The sequence below is a fragment of the Notolabrus celidotus genome, chromosome 7 (genome assembly GCF_009762535.1).
Source record: "Notolabrus celidotus isolate fNotCel1 chromosome 7, fNotCel1.pri, whole genome shotgun sequence".
NCBI lineage: Eukaryota > Metazoa > Chordata > Actinopteri > Labriformes > Labridae > Notolabrus > Notolabrus celidotus.
The window spans coordinates 32,421,707-32,442,122 of record NC_048278.1 but is presented as its reverse complement, the minus strand read 5'-3'; the positions used below and the strand labels follow the sequence as shown (position 1 = coordinate 32,442,122).

Here is a 20,416-nt window from a genome sequence, read left to right as displayed (position 1 = left end):
CTGAATCTATTTGTCAGACCGTATATTTCTTCATTCTTTGGCTGTGGTGATTAATTACCTCTTGTGGTATATAAACTGTGGCAGTCAATGCGGTTGCAATTTTATACCCAGTATTGATTTTACTGAACTGCATGTGCTGAGTATCTCTATATTACCTGCTGTGTCTCAGCAACCTTTTCTTGCAGTCTCATTAACTCCTGCTTATACTCCACAGCTGTGTTGTTTATAACGTCCAAATGAGACAGAGCAACTCTAAAAAAAAACAAAAAAAAAAACAGTCCCAATACATCAGCATGCATTTTTGTATACTTGAGAACTACTGCTTATCTACCAGATGAAGAACTACCTGTAGGCTTGGCTCTGCTCGTGCAGGTGTTTGCAGAGGTAACCAAAGTGAGTGATGAACTCCAGGTAAGTCTGAGGGCTGAAAGGCTGGGCCTTTAGGAGGACAGAAGCATACTGACATGCAGATTGATGGATTCCTGCCATAGCTGCTGACAGGCTGACATCTGACCCTCCTCTCTCCACTAAATAAAACAAGTAGAAAAGGAAGTGTGTTGGTACAGTCTTGAAGTCACACTGTCAGTAAAACTGGGTAACACTACAGTGAGTATGACTGAACTCTGGTTGTGTTACTCACTTTGCAGGGGACAGGTTTTGAGGTACTGAGCAGCAACTTCCACTAAAGACTGATTGGACCAAGGCTGGTACACCTCCACACAGCAACTGCAACTCAGGGCCTTAGTCAGTTGGGCCTGCATCACAAAGGATAAAGTCCATCAATTTTCACTGCTTAAATCTACATTTGAAATACAACAAAGTCAATTAAAGTCGCAAGCTGCGATGAACAGGCCCTCGAAAACCTGCAACCATCGCCTGATGTGCAAAACCGCCTGATGTGCGCCACCGCCTGATGTGCAGCAAGTGTTGCTGTGCTGCACTTTATGAGGCCTAGGCTGACACTGTGAGCATACGCGTGCAGTTATCAGCATAGAGTACATTGCAGTACTGCCTGTCACCAGTAGGTGGTGATGAGACTTTAATGAAGTTATATTCTGAAGGATTATTTATCACAGATCATTATAGAAAGAGTTGTGATTTTTTTTGTATTCTATTTTTCTTTCTTTTTATGTATTTATCTATTATTATTATCATTATTTTTATTATTATTATTATTATTATTATTATTATTATTATTATTATTATTATTATTATTAATAATGTATTCATATTTAATGTGTTGAGGGGCTGGGCTTTTGAAATTTGAAAAATGAAGGGGGCGCTATTTAGCCATTTTTGGGAATTTTTGGCGTTTTCACCAGGCCTGATGCATATGCAACTTTTGGGGAGTTTGCAGGCATGTTGAATGCTCCAAAAAGACAATTTACTTTGGAGGTAAAAAGAAACATAGAAACAAAGAAAGAAAAATCTTTAGGGTTCCAATTTTTGTCTTATTTTTAACTCTGTAAAGCACTTTGAATTGCTCTTTGTATAACAGTGCTTTATAAATAAACTTGCCTTGCCATTAGGGCCTTTGCCGACCCTGTCAGTGCTCGGGCCCTAATAATACAATCTGCAATTAGCATATTGAGCCCCTTCTAGCCCAAATATCACATCAGAGCACATCATAGCAGAGTCTACATTGTCTACATTAAAGCTACTGCTGAATATACACAAGAGCATAGACTACATTTAGGATGTTGAGCTCTGGGACTCATAATTGTGGTATTGGACCAGTGCACTAATCAAGTAGATATCAAACATGTGATGTCTTTAAGAGGCTATGACACACTTCTTTCTGCACTTTACAAGTTTGCAAAGTAGGTTTTGTTATTGGATACAAGTACAAATAAACAATGATAACCTCAGTAATTTAAATAAATCACTTATTTACATTCCATTGATGGATTACTGTGTTTGCAGGTGTCTCACTGCTGTCTGGCATGGTGAAGGGGAGCAACAGGAACACATGGACATTTCTGTGGATTTTGCTCAAGCGCCTGCGTGAGAAGAAACACATATAGTTTATACAACACTCACATGTTTCACTCGATCAAGAATCATAAATACATTTACAGACTTAATCTTTCAATCTTTCAAATCACTTGTCCTTTAGTTGGGGTTAAACCATATATGAAACTACAATACAGATGAATGAATGAATTAGTTATTTTGCTCTTACTTCTCAAACGTCCAACTGTCCATGAGGTATCTTCTTGAGTACTTCACTGCAGTCAGTCTGGAGACCAGTTTTCTCAGCTCCTCATCTGTGTAGAGACCTGGGTAGGTTTGATTGGCCATCGCCACCAGAAGCTCTTCTCTGACAGATTGCTGAATTCCTTCATGAGCCAGAATGATGACGTTAACTCCTTCCGCTCTAGTTTGATTCCCAGCTTCTTTTAGGATTCGGTGCAAGTTCTTCTCATTACCAGGATGCACCTCCATCAGCTGGTAGCCCATAAGACTGGCAGCTAAGCGGACAGTGGTTTTCCTGCCTGTGCCTCTCTCCGAGCCAATCAGCAATCCATGACCTCCAGGTATGAGCAACACCCTGAGGATATGTAACAGCTGATTCACCCTCTGACTGTGTACAATGAACTTGTTGGTGATGTAGTCATTTACATCTTTATGTCCATTCTCATCCTCTTTTCTGTCTATGAGAGCACACAGCTCCTGCTGTAGCACATCAAGGTTTTGGTCCTGATAATAACCGCTAGAATTGTAGTTCTGGTTTACTGACTTCAGGGCCTCAGAGAGCACAGGACCGTATACAAGCTTAGCGATTGTGTCCTTCATGTCCTGTTCAATCTGGGGTTGCAGAGGGGGAGATTTTGGTCTCGCCTGTTCTAGGTTATTGTCTTCAGACAGAGGAGAAGGCTCAGTCAATGCAAAGCATTTATCCAAGTCTGACTGGCTGGCTGGTTTTGGGTCTTGAGGCAGTTTTAGTGTATCTTCACTCTGACTTTGTGGCTTACAGGTGCCTGCTGTGTCTGCAGGTAGTGTGTAAGTACCAAGGCTTTTGGTCATGGCTGTGTCATCTAAACTAGCGGGCTGGGCTTCATCAGTCAAACATATTCTGTAGTGAGTTGTTGCCGTCTTAGATATGAGTGAAACAAGAGTGTTGCGTTCATCCTCAGAGCACAACCTGTCGCTGAATGTTCGCATGCACTCGTGCGCCCACAGATGTGCTATATCAAGAGATAATGCAACAGGTCCTGGCAGGACTGGAGAACAACCTTGTGGTGAGTTCTCCTTCCCCTGCATTGCCGTTGTGTTTGGGGTATTCTGCTGCCAAAGGCACATTCCCAAGAACACTTTCTGCAGGTCATGATGGGAAAACATGAAATGGGGCCTGTGAGCAGTAGGCTGGAATTGGTCACATACTGCATTATACAGACTTTTTGTGGCAGAGATGATACAATATGCTGCATCCTCACAACTCTGCTTCAGTGGCATTTCTTTTAGCCACATTTTTAGCTGAGGGGAATGCATAGAGAATATAACATCCATACAGAGGCTGGGTAGCACGAAGATAGAGAACAGGCGTGAGAGTCTTGAGGATATGGCATTACTGTGATGTTTGCCTGATCTAAAGACTCGACAGGTAGCCATGTAGCTGATGCATCTGGAACTCAATGACTTGAAGTGGTAGGTATCATATATGAGAATCTGTCCTGTTGAAATACTCTGCCGTAGAGTCTCCTGAGCTGTCGAAGTCTTCTCAAAGACATCTATCAAAAACATAAACTAATATTAACCAACTGTAAACCTTTATAAAAGTATAAATCAAATTCAATCAGATTCCATCTCCTAGGTTATACTTTGATGCTCACCACAGGGGGCTTCATGCAAGTCATCCACACACAGGAGCAGTCTGGGCTGTCTTCCCATGGATCCTTTGGTATCTTCAGAGCTCTTCGGACAGCTCATGTTTTCTATTAGTGTGCGAAGGTCTCTGGAGCTCAGGAGAGGACTGCCTGGTAGGCTAATATGTGGCTTGTCAAAACTTAGCAAAGTTTTACACAGTGTGGTTTTTCCAGAGCCAGGCTCTCCTGCTAGCATCACGGGCTGGTTTGCCTCCAACATGAGATCCAGGAGGAATGTGTATTTCCCGTACTGTGTGAAAACATTCTTGTTAGTTGAAATGTTTGAAAGCAGTGATCGCATTCACATTCACTTCATGGAAAAGGTTAACAGGGACAAACCTTTGGAGTGATGGTCAGCAGAGGATTCTTGTGGTGTGTCCTGCTGTTGGTGTTGAAAAAGTGCTCAAACACATTCTCTCCATCAGGAATCTCAATTTTGTACCGGCAAGCATACAGCACTTGGCGGGATAGTGAGTCAAACTGTGGCCAGTGGCTGAAAACATATCAAAAAGTTGAATTAATGACCGAAATGCATTTGAGGGTATTGCCAAAAACCGAAAACTACACAAAAACAAAATGCAAATATGTATTTTTTTACAGAATGAATGACAACGAGCTCATTTAACTCACCAAGAGTGCAGATGTCCACCAAATCCCCAAATATAAGCCAAGAGGAAAAGGTTTCTGCCAAGCAGGGGTTGTTTAGTGTTAGAATCTGTGCCTGCTGCACCGCTTCTGTGTGACAGTTTATCTGGTGAGAGAAAAGGGGATATAAATTAATTACAAATCCTTACCCTAACAGGTCTGTATATCTGTAATGGTTGGTAATTAAGATACCTTGTTTGTCTATTTGTTTGTCCTTTTCCACTTCCTTTCCAAAATGCTGTAGGAGGGCACGCAGTATCCGGACAAATGACATGATTTCTTGCACTCCATATGTTGGGCTTTTAACAGACTCCTCTTTGTGATGGATTGCAGAGGTTAAAGCATTCTCCCTGATTAAACTGAGAGTGCTGGCGAAAAGATCTTCAGCCAGTCGATTCCAAATTTTCAGAGTCTCTTGCTCCAGTTTGTTTTCATGAAAGAGAGCATCCACTTCACTCTTCCACACAGCTTTCCACAAATCAGACCCTGTGAAATACATCAGACTGCAGCGGGTCACTGCAGATGGACTTGCATCTCGTAGGTCAGTGGTCTCTATAAGTAGCTTGAGGTGTGATTGGGACTTCAGTGTTTCACATGATGGTAGAAACAGAAAAGGGTCATCGGGGCTGCAAAGTGTGGTCAGGTGATCGAACCAGCCAGGCTGCCCCACAGGTTCCCCATCCATAACAAGCCATGTCATTATTGGTGTGTGATCAGTTTTTCTATTGTCGCAGATTGTACTTGCTTGTTCCCGTTGTCCCAAGTCTCTCAGCACCTTTGAAACAGCTCCATCTTGCCATCCTCTTTTCTCACAGAAAGAGCCAAATACCTCTTCATGAGACATTGCATTAGGAAACAACACCACAGTGTCAACAGAGTTCCAGGACAAAGGAGGGGTCTTATCGCTTTCCATTCTTATGTTATCCTCAAACCTTGAATAGAAAGCCAGATTGTTGAGGGCTCCAGCTAGAGCATGCATAGAAGATGTCTTTCCACTACCTGAGGGGCCTAGGAGCATAACGGCCTTAGAGAGTTTCAGAGTGTGGTAGAGTGTAAGAGCACTGCGCATCACTTCAGTGTCAGATTGAAACCCTAGCCTTTGTAATTCTTCTATAACTGCATCTTTAAGCTGATTCTTTTCTTCATCCTCAATGTGTTGCCGAAAGAAAGGGAACTGGCTGACTATGGGGAATGTTTCCTTGAACATTATGTAGAACTGTGAGGCTTTCTTCTGCTCGTAAAAAAAGGGTAATAAGATGGAAAGAATTGCTTTCACAATGGCTGTCTCCTCCATCAACCCCTGTACAACTGACAAATGAGAGTTGCGCAGCCTTTTTCCAGTTTCTTCTCTTTTCTTCTCATCATTTTCAATCCCATTTTGTGATGATGCTAGATCAGTTTGTTCTGAAGCGGATCCTTTGGCCTCATCTGACATTTCACGTTGCCTCACACATTGTTCTAAATGTATTTCAGCGGCAGAGATGATCCTTTGCAAGACAACAAGATAGCCGCTCTGGTTGTCACTGATGAAATCAGGCAGACAATTGGAATCCCTCGCCAGGTTGATGAGGGACACCAGATGTCGACTTAAAGACGTAGCCTCTGTGAAGCCAATCGAGGTCAGCATTACTTCTGCGATGATCCTGTAATCTGGAGGGGTTAATGCAATGGGTCTGGTTGCACATCGCAGACTCTCAGGAACCTCAGACTGAAATCCCTTTGATGAGATGAGAACACATCCATAGTTTAGTCTGGCAGAAAGGTTTTTCCCAGCAAGCACCATATGGCACTCTGAATCAACAATACTTTTGCAATCTGCAGTCCTGTCCTTTGTCTCCTCATTTACTTTTTGATTCCTGTTTCTTGTTGACTTAGAAAAAGATTGGTGAATGTCTTCTAGATGCTGTCCCAGCAATGACAAGACCCCTTGTTTTAGTAAGTCCACAGAGTCCAGCAGAAGCCAAGCTCCAGTCTGAAGAGCACCCAACAACATCCGCTGAACGACAATTTGTCTCATGTTTGGACTACACTGAACATTTACAACCTGACGCCCGAGTGCTTTCCCTAAATGTTCCACAGTCTTGTAAGGTCCACTCACAAATCCACATCTGTAGCTTGTTAGAGCAAGGAGGATCCCGAGAATCGCCCGATCTGTGGACGGAGCATGCACCATCTCCAAATCATCTGGACCAAAATATTCATGATCATATGGAAGTCGATGGCCCAAGACATCAACAAAACATGTTGGATCCTCTTTGTTTTTCAGACTCAAGTCTTCTGAGATATGATATTTCATCAAACTGAGCCACTCAAACGATGTCTCCAAAGGTAAATGTTGTACCTCCATCAGTTTAGATAGCTGTTGTGCATGTTTCATTGTAAGTTGCACCAATGCACGCAGACACATCATCACATATCTGGAAATCAGAGGTACACTTGTAGTCTTCGTGACTCCCTCCCTGATGAAACGGCCAAGATCTTTCATTTTTGCAGAGTTGCACACCTTGATGTTCCTTAACTTCACTGGGCTCAATTCCTGGGAGGCTTGTAGAGCAGTCTTGCACCAAACCGCCTCCTCAACAACCAGCAAACATTGAAGAGGATAGTCAGACAGCAGATCCAGCACAGGCTCCACAATTTCCCTCCTAACAGATAATTGGGACATGGTGTTCCCAACTTTCTCATCACATGCCAAATCTTGACTGTGTGGTTCAAGCTGGTTTCGTGCAATCGCACATCGTGTCATGAGCTGTTTCATGCATAACTTCATTTTGTTCTCGAAGACACAAAGCCAAGATAAGTCACTGAGGTCTGGTTCCAAAGGAGACAGAAAGATTATGTGTTCCTGAAGGCTGCCAAAGAAACCCAAAACCTTCATCTGTCCGTGGATTTGACAGGAAGCTCCACAGCACTTTGCATCATGCGTATTAGAGGGTGTTTCACAATCCATTTCAAGCAAACGCACCCCTTTGAAGCATTTGAGTACATACGACTGCATTGTAACAGCCGTTGGATGAAGGGAAAGTAGTTGTATCACTTCCCTGTCACTCAAGAACCAGAGTCTGGGACACTGTTGACGGTGGGTGTCCAGTTGATCTGTCAACTGGTTAGAGATGGCCTCCATTGTAGACAGACCATCAAAAAGAATCTGGTAAAGGCCATCACCATGGAAGCTGTCATTTTCCTTCCTTGGATGAGTCAAGTTCAACACATGAGGGTCTCTTGATAGAGAGTGCATTATCTCCTTAAAAGTCTCATCCACTGGTTTGAATAGCTCCATCTATAAAAAATAAAATCTAAAGTTACTTGACATTTAAACTTGCTTAATAACCAGTTTCTTAAAACAGAGAAAATGTTGGACTCACATACCAAATCTACTCTTTGAACACAAAAGACTGTGTTATGGAACACCTTGGTCAGGAAGGCCCATATTTGCTGGTACCTTTTAAATAAACCAAGCAGCCGTCCTAAAGCAAAAAGACGATTCAGTGTCATACACTTTCTTTACTTGATGGTACATCGTTACAATTATTTGTTTCCAACTCACCAAGATGTTGCAGTGTTTGCATCCAGTCTTTTATCTGCTTCTTGATCTCGACAACATGAGGGGACTTGAACATGGTGGACAGAGTCATCAAATCGTTGTCTATCTCAGCAAAGAGTAACTCGAGACCTGCAAGGGAAAATACATGTCAAATCTCAGAAACTTGTAAGCACAATATTGCTTTCATTTTCCCTCACTGTGATGGAGCTTGAATAGAAACTCAAACACATGTTAATAACAAACGATATGTAATATTTTCTTGTTACTCAGTCTCACCTGGGATAATGAATCTGGCATCATCACAAGAGGGTCGACCGGCACTTTCCATCTCTAAACTTGGGCCGTCTCTGGGCTTCCCTTTCTCAGTCAATCCATGGTGTTGCTCACACTGCTGCCAAACAGGAAGACTGAATCTGTCAAGCTGGAAGACTCTTGCTTCCCATCCCTGTTGCAGTCTTAGGAAGGTCTGCTCCATGTTAGACTCTGCTTGTGCAGCCCTGCATATCTGAGAGAGGAAAAGGAACCACAGGCGAAAATAATCAAGAAATGTATATTAAGTTGGATGATGCTAGCTTATATTCTTCATGCTTTTATCTGATTCTAAGACCTTGTTCATATGACATCTCCCCAGCTCTTACCTTGGTTATATATGTCTGGTCAAATTCATGTTGTTTGGACATCAGTTCAGCAACCATCACCGTCTTCTCTGGGTCATACAGCAGGCCCATATCTGCCAGATGGAAAGCACTTTTTATCAATTTAAACATCTCATACTTGTATATACTATGTGTTACAATATGGGCACAGAGTCTGACCTTTGAAGATAGCTTTCAAATGTTTTTGTTTGAGCGTGGTTCTCTGCAGCTGGGACATGACTGCAAGCAGAGGACTAAAGCTTTCCAAGAGTCCCAAAGTCTCTTGTAGCACTGCATCATGGGTGGGTATGACACCTGTGAGAGATAGAGCGTGCTCCTTCCACCTTGCAATCTTGTCCTGAGCTTGGGACACCACAACCTTTAAAAAATAGATCAAAAAGTGTGCTAGTTAATATAAAAATGTAATTATATACATCTAAATGTTTGTAAGTGTTGCATCTCTGCCTGTATTAATCATGAGACCAGGCTGAGGCTGTTATTTCTCCAAAAAATGGATGAAGGCAGGCAATAAAAGGAAGGCCAAATTCAGTAATTTGAAGCAAATGCATTTTAGGTTCATCTGTGTTGTTACCTCACTAAAAGACAGCTCTTTCCATTCTTCTGTCCATGTTTTGCACGCAGCTTTCAGCTCCCATATGTCTTTCCGGGCTTTGATTTTACTGATATTTGTTGTCAAAATAGTTGTATCTATGGGATGTTCTGATTGGACACAAATAGAAATAAGAGTCTGAAAAGAGCGGGAGTTTCTGTGGAAATAAAACACGAGACTGGACATCATTTACATCCATTACTTATATATTCCTACCTTGTAGGTTTTGATTGGTCCTACTCATGTTTTCCAGTTTTGCACTGAGATTGTGCACATGCCCACACATGTGGTTAAGAGTGGCGACCATCTCTTTTTCATTCTGGGCTGGGTCAAGGAAAGGTCCTGATGTAGCCATAGTGACTGTGTTTATAAGGTCACGGACCAAGAAAGAGAACATTGTGTGTAATGCTTGGGACATTGAAGGAAGCTGGTTGCACACAATGCTTTCTGCCTGCTTCAAGAGCAAGATAAAGTCATCCCTCATGGCCAGCACCTGGATTATAAAAACACAAACACACAGTGGTTCAAAAAGCAAAGCTGAGACGTGATGAAGCAGCTGTAATGTTCCAAATAATTCATGAGATAAAGCTGCACAATGAATCTTGGTTATTAAAGGCATCATTTTCACTGTCATGCCTGCAGACCTTTTGTTCCAAAGTCACCTCCTGTTCGGTCATCTCCCTGTAGTTCATGCAGAGAGTATTCTGGAGGGTATGAATGTACTCCAGACGTTTCTGTGAGTCAGCCAACAATTTCACAGACTCCCTCACCTGAAGGGAAACATGAGATTTGGCAGGAATATGAATTTAACAAGCATGGCTGACAAATTTTGTTTAATGAGTAATCCACAAAGTGTATCTCAGGACGCTAAGGTCAGTATGAATCTAAATTAATTGAATCTGAATTAAAGGTGAAAAGGTTATTCAGCTATAGCAGACCTTAAAAACATAATCAAATATATATTTGTATGTGCTTTGGAGAGACCTTTTATTTCAGACAACATTGGTATGAAGCATGGGTAGTTTTGAATCTAAAATTGTATATATACACTACCAGTCAAAAGTTTGGAAACACCTTCTCATTCAAGGGTTTGTATTTATTTTGATTATTTGAAACACTGTAGATTAATACTGAAGACATCAAAACTATGAAAGAACATATATGGAATTATTTAATTCACTAAAAAGTGTCAAACAAAGCAGAATATGTTTTATATTTTAGATTCTGTAAAGTAGCCCCCTTTTTCCTTCATGACAGCTTTGCACACTCTTGGTATTCTCTCAGTCTGCTTCATGAAGTGGTCTCCTGGAATGGTTTCTAATTAACAAGAGCCTTGTCAAGAGTTCATTTGTAGAATGACTTGCCTTCTTAATGTGTTTGAGACCATCAGTTGTGTTGCTCAGAGGTAGGGTTAGTACACAATGGATAGCCCTATTTGACTACTGTTGTAATCCAGGTTATGGTAAAACCAGATTATTTCATAGTTTGGATGTCTTCAGTATTAATCTACAATGTTGAAAATAATTAAAAACCATTGAAGGAGAAGGTGTGTCCAAACTTTTGACTGGTAGTGTATATGATGTCCAGGATACTCTGGAATGATGACAAGCTCTTGTCCCCAGTGTTCAGAGGCCAGTTACACATGTAATCAATTAATCTATTCACCAGTGTTCAGTAAAGAAGCCCTTAATGCACCTGCACCTTATTATTATTTTACAATGGAATTTAAATCCGTAACACATCTGCTCCAACAAGACAGAAGCTTTGGGATGAATAATTAACTTAAAGTAAATGTGTGTCCAAAAAAAAGAGTCCTAGAGAATCTAAATCTTCCATTTATCCAACATTGAACCATTTAAGAAAGTAAAATATTTATGTTAAAATCGTTCAAAAAAGTTTACCTTGAGAGCGTATTCTGAGAGCTCATGAATGTCTCTGGGTTCTGTCTTGAGTTTAGCAGCAGCCACCTCCAAGTCAGAGCTGAGGCTCTCTGAGTGCAGCTTTATCTGTTCAACAAGCTGCTTAAGCACCTCCTCTTCAATCAACCTCAGCTGCTGACCTTTATAAACAGGCGAAGAGTATAAAAGCATATAGGCTGAATTAAATCTCTCGGCCCCACAGTTTACCAAACAAAACATCTCTCACAAGTGATTTACATTTTCTTTGAGGAGCAGTGTTTCATTAGACATACTTGGAAATGTGCATTCATTTCTTAGATAGGAATATTAATTTAAAAAGAATCTAGAGAGAATATGAATTCAATGTGGGGCAGACATACCAAGGTTTTCTTTTATGCAGGAGCACTTGATGATGTAAAGGTCATTGGTGGTTGAGACTGAAGAGGGAACTGTGCAGATTTGTTCGGTCCAGATGCGTAGCTTCTTTAAGAGCTCGTCATAAAGTAAAGTCGGCTGACCCTTCATGGATTCCAAAGAGGCTTGACTCCACTGAGCAGTGAACAAATGGATGTCCAGCAACCAGGAGAAGCTCTCACACAGCTGCAGGATCTCTAACTCAGCTTCCTGTAGAGACACAGTCAGAATTACTTGGAAAAATGACCAGATGCATTCATTCTAAAACACAACTACAGGTTGTGAATTCCTATTGGCTTGCATTTGACATAAAAGTGGCAGCCTTGCCTGCATGATCTTTTCCTGCTCTTTCTCAGCTTGTTTTGAAACATCACTGCTGCTGATCTGACACTCCAGCTGTTCCTTGATGAGGGGATAGAAGCAGCCATGCACCCTGTTGCCCTTTGCCATTGGGGAGGTTTCTTTATGCAGCAACAGCCAGTGAGATGGGAAGTCTCTGAGACATAGCCGGCAGCAAAACTTCCCGTGATCACTCATTCCATCAGATTTGTTATGCTCTAGGAATTCAAACACAGGGACACCAACAATGAAGTCTTAATATGTCAGTTTTGTTTAGGCACATTCATGAAACTGCAGCAGATTTGGGAAAGAAGCTCAGACTAAGTGTAACAGTGAAGTACTAAGATCAGAAACATCAACAGTAGTGGACGTACCTGTAGTAGCAGCATATTCGAGACAACAGATGTCAGAGGTTAAATCCTGAGCATTATTAGAGCTGGAAACACCGTGACTGCTCTCCAGGAAGAATCCACAAGTATCACACATCTGCAGCAGGAGAGATGTGTTACAACTACAGATCAGGAGGTAATTCACAATCAAAAGATAGAACTAAATACATGAAATCCTAAATAAAGAACTGTTCCAACATAGAAATCTGTCTAGCAGAGAGATGTTTCAGTAATCCAGTAATGTTCCAAACTATTCAAACCATTAATTATGACATTTAATATTCTGTTATTGTAATTGTAGCTGTATTTGCAACAGTGTACATTTTACCTGGATTATAGTCTCTCCAACAGTCAGGAGAGCTTCCCTCACTGTTTCTTGGTACAGATGTATCAGCGGGTCAACAGTCAGCTGAGAGTTGCCATCGAAGCACAGCTCAGTGCAGAAGAGACAACCCTGCTCAGACTTCTGCCTCTGATGATAAAACAGATAAAAAAAACTTTAAATTCTTTGTGAATTTGCTTAAGGAAATATTTCTTTAAGTATTTTCTGAAGTGGTTATCCTCGTCTAGTCTGTAAATAACTCAAGAAGGGGTTTCAACTGTATTTTGGAGAATATCAAGGCTGTTACGTTCCTCATCAACAACTTGTTTCTAGCAGAAATAGTTAGCGATTATATAACACAAATGTTCCCTTTCACCTTTAAAATGTTGTTGTGGAAAGACATCACATCTTGTTGGTATATTGTCACAAGACTCTGCACAGTCATCTGATTGATGAGGAGTGCAAAGTTGCCTAATTTCTTCAAGACACTTTCAGACCGAGCCGACTCTTTCTTCAGATCCTGCTGGTGAGCCAGGTGGAGGTGGATGGGTTCGCAGCACTTGTTTGGCTTTTTGGCATATTCCATGTGAAGCTGCAGTTGCTGGTGTGCTTTGTAGCACTCCTCTTTCACCTGGAGACAATGGAACATCAGGGCAATGACATACTGTAGGGTTTAAAGCTCTACAGTAATATAGTGTGCTCAAAAAGTGAATAAAAATTGAAATTGTAGCATTTTCCATGCTCTAAAATCGTATATAAAAGTCTTATGAAGGTGCATATAAAAGCCTTTTGGGGTCTACATTGTTATATTTTATCAAATGTAACACAGGTTTATGTTTTTTCCAAACAAGTACCTTGTTCAGAATGAAAAATCGATATTGTGAAAGCTTCTCCAATAGCTCCAAACGTTCTTGATTCTTGGTTTTGAGCAACCGTTTCAGTTCCTTCAATGTGTATGTTTCAGACTCCTCCTGGGGCAGCAGGTGTGTCCCTTTCACTTCTTCAATTACTCTGTGAAAGAATCAGTATCATTTTCCAGGAAATAGGGATGTAAACAATTAATCGAGTATCGATCATGGGACAAACAACATGTGGTCTCATATTACACTCAGCTATCAGGGAAGTGTTTTAAGTTTAAAGCATGTTTTGATGTGAATCAGCTGGAAAGTGTTGCACACAGCTGAGACGCTCAGCAGGCGGCTGTGACAGAGGCCGTGCATCAGGTCTCCACGTGCGCTTTTCAAAGAGGATCAATACGCAACTGCTGCCAACAACAACGACACAGACATGAAGGTTGACAACTTTAAACAGGACAGTTCCCCACCTTTAGATACTAATCCAACAGACTGTTTGGAATTGCTAGTACGCTATGTTTGCAGACCAGCAACATCAGAGCTGTCTGGGCTTTTCTGCAGCTGGACTGATTATGACCCGGTTGTGCTCCCCGGCTGACACATGACCACGTACACATGCTCATTTTTCACAATAAGAATGAGTAGACAGAAAACTGGACACTGTGAGTCTGGAGTACTTTTCTGTTAGGAGTATGAGCCTTCACTTTATAAGACTGTGTCTGCAGAGAATGTTTTCCTGAGCCTGATCGTGCTCCCCGGCTGACACATGACCACGTACACATGCTCATTTTTCACAATAAGAATGAGTAGACAGAAAACTGGACACTGTGAGTCTGGAGTACTTTTCTGTTAGGAGTATGAGCCTTCACTTTATAAGACTGTGTCTGCAGAGAATGTTTTCCTGAGCCTGATCGTTGAAATTCAGCAAGTTAAACATGTTACCTGTATTCAATACTGTCAGTGATATGCATTTTGTTGCTGTGGAAAATATAATTTAGGGGACAAACAACATATTTGGCATTGCTTTTGACATAAGAATAATAATGTTTGTTTTTTTTATTGATTAATTGATAATTGATCTTTAACATTTACAAAAATCGATCTTTAAGAATACTTAAAATATAAGTAAAAAAAACAGCTGTGGGCGGACAGGATACAGGAGAGCAAGACTGAACACACTGGTGAAGAAGGCCAGCTCAGTCCTGGACCCTGTGGAGGTGGTGGCTGACAGGAGGATTATGGCCAATCTGTCGTCTTTGATGAACATTTCTTTTTTAGATATATATTCTGATAGATTAGATATATAGTGACATAGAGTGGTCTAGACCTCCTATGTTTGTAAAAGCGTCTTGAGATAACGTTTGTTGTGATTTGGCGCTATACAAATAAAGATTGATTGATTGATTGATTGATTGATTGATTGATTGATTGATTGATTAAAATGTACATCCCTACCTTGGAAACCAATCAAATACTGTTAAAACGTATCATCCGCCCCTACCAAAGGTTAAATGCTCAGGTCATAAAATTACCTTCAAATCGAACCACTCATGAAGAATGATATCAAAGTCAGTCTTTAACTTATACTGTGAGATCTGCATGCCAGCATGACTTACCTGGTAAACAGAAGTAGAGCATGTCTGAACTGAGGCACAGCCATGAGCAGCCGGTCCAGCAGGTCCTCACACTTGCGCTGGAAAATGATCGTACGCACGTTTTTATGCCACCTGTTAAAAAAGAAAACAAAACAGAGAAAGCTCAAAGAAAATACAACAGAAAGGAGGATATAAAATGTACAGCTTGTATGTACTAACCTAGTGAATGCTTTCTGCACTCTGAAGTCCCTGAAAAATGGGATTTCTTGCAATGCCGTCCACAGCATCGACTCTCTGTACCACTGCACCTGACTGACAATCCCACCGTAACCTCTCTCTGTCACATGTAGGACAGAATTCGGTGAGAAGACGTAGTGCTCAGAGCCAGCCTCACTGGGATGGACCACTCTTAGGTCATAGGGCCTAAAAAACAAGAGGGAATAAGTTTAATTGTGCACATCAAGGTATATTTATTGTGCAAACAAGAACATCTACAAAGTCTAAAATTAAAATGTGGCACAGAGTCTTATCTTAGTGTACCTGTAAGAGTCCCCATCCTCTTCTTTCAGGTAATAAAGCTCCAATTCTCCAAGGTCTCTTTTCCTGGCAAAGATATGAAGTACCTCTGCAGCAGTGAGTGGAACTTTATTAGATTTGGTCGCTTTCCCATTATTCACGGTATTTATCTTTTTATTGTTACAGGTTGTGACTTTTATGGATTCATCTTCTCCTGCAAGGCTGCAACAATAAAAAACAAGTGTAAACAAAGGAGCAATTACATCAGGTATCAAACAGTTTGAGGAGCAAATGTTGACAGCTAATTTTGTCAGCGTTTATGGCTCCCTAAACAACAAGGTGAAAATGTTTATTTCATTTTACACTGTGCCAAGGTCACAGCTAGTCCTGTTGCACACCATTATCTTTGTCATCAGAGTTTTATTCTGGAGACGTTTGAAAACACTGCAGTAATTATACCAAGAATTAACATATCATTTTACATGTAGAAAACTAGAAATGACATCCAAACTTCTGAAAAGTGTGTGTATGAGGTCACTTTCTGTGCATGTTCAAGGCAATCAAACAAAAGAGGTTTGAGAAATTGAGAAATCTATCACTGAGTTTTTTCTAATAAAGTGCATTAACATAAGTAACTTCTTGTACCTCTTTGCTGTCGACTCATCAGCAGCTCTGACTGCACTGTCGGCCCCTAATGCTGAGGCCATCAGTCGAGGTCCTACTGTCCGTTTTGTGTCATGTTTAGCTCTCTCAGATCCTTCCTTAGCTATAAGACTAGGGCGCTCCACCACAGATACAGGTCTGTGAGAGGGGATCCTGCTGAGGATGGCAGCGTGACCGAACAGAGGCCTGGTAACAAAAGCTGCAGAGACAGAAAGTTTCTTTGGGGATAAAGGTGGTAAGTGGGCCTTTTTTGTAAATTTGGATCCGGGCCTAGCAATGTCTTTATCACGACTTTGGGAAGCTCCAGGGCTGGATATTTCCTCCTCATGGGCAGCGGACATGCTGCTGATGTCTCTTTGAATACAATTAGCAGGTACAGGTGTCTCTGGCTTTAACTTGTAGATCTATATTCCAAAATTCCTTGGGTATTTCTGGACGGAAAGGACAAAAATAAATACATTTACAACTAACCACATGATGACAACAAGATCTACTTTTCAGATACAGATTAAGATGTAAAAGAAATGAGCAAAGTCACTCAAACTGAAATGTTACATATTGTAAACAACACACAGCATTATAAACTAGGACAAGCAGAAGTTAAGATGAACAAAACAAATCAACTTTTGGTTGGGCTAAATATCAGAGAACAGTTCCTGCAGGCAACAGCTGAGAAGACCATATATGTAAGCTCATCTTATTTTTGTTCAGATATTTATCAAACCCAGTACTGCCGAGATCAAAACACGCCAGATGACATGCTACTAGCTACAGAGTGGCATGCCACGGTTATGACGCGGCATATGCCGAGGCTGGCGGCCGGCCATAGGGGTAGCTGCAATCACATGCCGGTACCAAACGGCAACCTCTGGTCTAAAAATTAGAGTCCAATGCGGAAGTGTTAAAAACTGCAGTTCATCGAGGATCCGCTTGAGGCTGGCTCTGGAAGTATCGGAGACCACATACACACCAACCCCCCCCCCCCCTGCCCTCCCCCACTCGCTTTGGGACGCGGACAGCGAAGTTTGCAGTCTGGTTTTGATTTTGCTGCTGCAGAGAATGAGGATCAAGGTGCTGGAGGAGGAGAGGGAGGAGGAGGAGAGACTGAGGTGCATGAGTGGTTGAGGCAAAGTGAAAGTGAGACTGACAGGCGAGAGAAGGGTGAAACAAGTCAGGAGAGACGGCCTCAAGATGACAGACATGAAGATGAAGATGACGAGAGAGCAGTTTCAACAGAAACAGATGACATTAGTCTAGGGGCAAGAGCAAAAACCAGCGTCCACAAAGAAGGAGGGGGCATGAGTGACTTAGGGGGAAAGCATGATGGTCCTAAACAAGTGAAGTCCCACTATCCCCAGCACTGCTTTGGGTTAAAAAAACGATCATTTAATTCACAATGGTTTGAAAGCTTTCCCTGGTTATAATATTCTGTAAATAGAGGTGAAGCTTTGTAAACACATGACACATGACACATTTGTGAGCACTGGTTTCAGTAACTGGAAAAAAGCTCTGGATCTCTTTGGAGAGCCCAAGACAAACACCTGCCCATAAAATGTGTGTGTGTGTGTGTGTGCGTGTGTGTGTGTGTGTGTTTGTGCGCGCGCATGTGTGCGTGTGTGGAGGGGGATATAATAGGGGGCATGTGCCCCAGTAGAGCTTTATGCCTAGCAATGCCCCTGTGTCTTGCCATTATTATATTTCTACTTCTTTCTTGTTTTCAATCACTGTAATGCACTTTGGGTTGCATTTGATTTGTATGAAAGGTGCTATATAAATAAAGCTTGATTTGTTGATATTAGGCTCACTATAATAGGTCATCTATTTGGGCCGTGCATGATATGTCGTTCCCAAACTAGGAGGCCACCAGCCCCGACATTTGCCTCGATCTCGCTGTCACTCAAAAATCAGACGCACCTTAAAGTTTTGCCTGAGGGACATTTTCATACGAACAAAGTCCTACTATACACTTCACGTTCAAAACCATTGGATACCCTTCTTTGTGGCTTCTGAATCAAAAGTCTACACAAAGCTTACTTACAAACCCCCAAGGCCCTGCGCGAGCCTTAAGCACACTCTGCTGAACACGTCATCACGATTCATCATTAATCTACTTATCATATATTTAAAACAACGTTACAGCTAACAGAATAAAGAAAAGGGAAACACTGTGGGACTTTCTTACCTGCTGGAGAGAGAAGTTGTCAGTGCAGCCACGGAGACGGCTTGTTGCCACGGTGACGCACAGTAACTTTGGTTGGACTATGGAGCTCCTGGTGAAGGTCAAGTTAACCAAACAACATGTATCCCTCTGTGGTCTCATTATTATCAGATACAGCTTTTCAGGAATAGGCCAAAGTAGGTTACAGGACACACTCGGCAATAAGAAATCTCAGCATGTCATTTGAGAAGATTCTGTCATTGAATACGTCATAAAACGTGTCCTCTGTTGGCTGTGGGACAAGTGGTTTTATGTCTCTAGAGCAGGGGTTCCCAAAGTGTGGGTCGGGATCCCCTGGGGGGCCGCGAGACACAAATGGGGGGTCGTGAGATGCCTTCCAGATTTTTTTTTTGATTTTTTGATTTTTTTTTTAAAGCTGCTGTGAGGAACTTTTGATTTATATCAATTTTGGTGCCTCATTGTGGACAAAGTGATACCTCTTATCTCTTCTTCTGTACATGCAAAAGTAGTGTTTTCAATAAAAACTTCACCCTGCTTTCTTTTAACAGTCAGATGTATCACTCAACATGATTACTTGCCATGAAAACAGCCGAAAAAGGGTGTTTTTAAAGCCAAATGTCAATCATGTGGTCTGACACCTACTCCATCTGAGTGGTTTAAGGCATTAAAAATGACAACAGAGAATATATCAGTGTTGTTGTTTATGGTTTTGTTTGCTTTTGAAGGTCATAAAGAGGCATCAGTGTTGGTTTCAGTCTGATCCTCAGCTGGTGAAACACTCCTCGTAGTGTCTTTAAGTTATCTAAAATTAGTAGACCTCTGTCTAACCCCAACCCTCCCCTCGGAGCTCCTCCAAAATGACGCCCCCGCTCACATGCACGAGCGCCGCTGATTCGCGACCATATGATCGTGACTGATTCAAAACCGTCTTCAGCACATTGTTTGTGTTTTGCTCATGTCTCACTCAGTGGTAAGAAAACACCAAAACATTCTCATAGTGAAAGTTAAAAACACAAACAAACATGAAATGTACGCGCAGGAGGCGGGCAGAACGGCAGGACAGGATTTGATTGGTTTCATAAATTGGTTCCTGATGGCAGGGATTGGTTGGTGTTTTCCCAGGTTTACTCCGGCTGTAGATAGCAGCTTTTTTTCACTCTTTTTTAAGAACACATTATGTATTGATTGCCATCGGGACATGAAGATCATTTTAACCAGTATAACAAAAAGTGTATCTAAATCTGACTACCAACCCCAGCTTTAAAGGTGACATATCATGCAAAATCGACTTTTTAATGGTTCTCTACCTGAAATATGTGTCCCTGGCATGTCTACAAACCCCCCGAGAATGAAAAAAATCCACTCTGCCTCTGTTCTGATTTCTCCACCTTTCTGCAAATGTGTGTAAAATGAGCTGTTTCAGTTTTCACTGTTTTTGTTACGTCACAACAACATCCGGTCTGTAACAGGAAGTCAGAGCTCGGAGCTTGTTCAGCCCATAGACTGTATAAAATACAACTCAACTCCTCCTCCGTTTTTCATTACCTGCACATGTGTGCTAACAAGGAGCTTAGGAGGGAGGCATGCTAGTTGTAGGCTGTCTTAATAAACACAAAGGTCGGTTTTACTCCCCACGTCTGCAGATTTGAAGATCTAGTGGATGATTTTTATTTTTCATGGAAAAGTGCAAGCGCAAGTTAGCATAGCCACATAGCTACATGTTCGTTGCTGTGTACCAAGACACACGCTGACATACTGACAAATAAAACAACAAGAAACACTAAATCTGTGACCAATCGTTCAGAAAGGTCCTGCTGCAGGCGCATGCCAAAATCTGATTTCAAAGTGTTTTTTGAGCATAAACTTTAAAGACATGTTTTGGGGACCTCTTAGACCAATATATTTTAATGAAAAAGAGCATAATATGTCACCTTTAAAGATATAACA

At 41.5% G+C, this 20,416-nt stretch overlaps 2 protein-coding genes across 2 annotated transcripts in view; both read right to left on the bottom strand.

Annotated features, from left to right (window-relative positions):
* LOC117815723 (dynein heavy chain domain-containing protein 1) overlaps window positions 1-18,690 on the bottom strand; it is a 29,348-nt gene extending 10,658 nt beyond the window's left edge. Inside the window, exons 1-29 of the mRNA XM_034687604.1 lie at window positions 18,473-18,690; window positions 16,273-16,721; window positions 15,652-15,849; window positions 15,331-15,534; window positions 15,133-15,243; window positions 13,517-13,673; window positions 13,039-13,293; window positions 12,669-12,812; window positions 12,326-12,437; window positions 11,940-12,169; window positions 11,579-11,822; window positions 11,202-11,359; window positions 9,945-10,070; window positions 9,517-9,793; window positions 9,283-9,410; window positions 8,871-9,069; window positions 8,694-8,785; window positions 8,332-8,560; window positions 8,059-8,184; window positions 7,881-7,978; window positions 4,704-7,791; window positions 4,497-4,617; window positions 4,206-4,359; window positions 3,834-4,116; window positions 2,183-3,731; window positions 1,895-2,000; window positions 641-755; window positions 347-527; window positions 156-252 (exon numbers count right to left, since the gene is read on the bottom strand). Coding sequence (XP_034543495.1) covers window positions 156-252; window positions 347-527; window positions 641-755; window positions 1,895-2,000; window positions 2,183-3,731; window positions 3,834-4,116; window positions 4,206-4,359; window positions 4,497-4,617; window positions 4,704-7,791; window positions 7,881-7,978; window positions 8,059-8,184; window positions 8,332-8,560; window positions 8,694-8,785; window positions 8,871-9,069; window positions 9,283-9,410; window positions 9,517-9,793; window positions 9,945-10,070; window positions 11,202-11,359; window positions 11,579-11,822; window positions 11,940-12,169; window positions 12,326-12,437; window positions 12,669-12,812; window positions 13,039-13,293; window positions 13,517-13,673; window positions 15,133-15,243; window positions 15,331-15,534; window positions 15,652-15,849; window positions 16,273-16,631 — 9,141 coding nt within the window. The 5' untranslated portion in view covers window positions 16,632-16,721; window positions 18,473-18,690. The remainder of the gene's footprint in view (window positions 1-155; window positions 253-346; window positions 528-640; window positions 756-1,894; window positions 2,001-2,182; window positions 3,732-3,833; window positions 4,117-4,205; window positions 4,360-4,496; window positions 4,618-4,703; window positions 7,792-7,880; window positions 7,979-8,058; window positions 8,185-8,331; window positions 8,561-8,693; window positions 8,786-8,870; window positions 9,070-9,282; window positions 9,411-9,516; window positions 9,794-9,944; window positions 10,071-11,201; window positions 11,360-11,578; window positions 11,823-11,939; window positions 12,170-12,325; window positions 12,438-12,668; window positions 12,813-13,038; window positions 13,294-13,516; window positions 13,674-15,132; window positions 15,244-15,330; window positions 15,535-15,651; window positions 15,850-16,272; window positions 16,722-18,472) is intronic.
* fam20cl (family with sequence similarity 20 member C, like) overlaps window positions 1-20,416 on the bottom strand; it is a 51,579-nt gene that overhangs the window by 14,325 nt on the left and 16,838 nt on the right. The gene's annotated exons all lie outside the window — the stretch shown is intronic.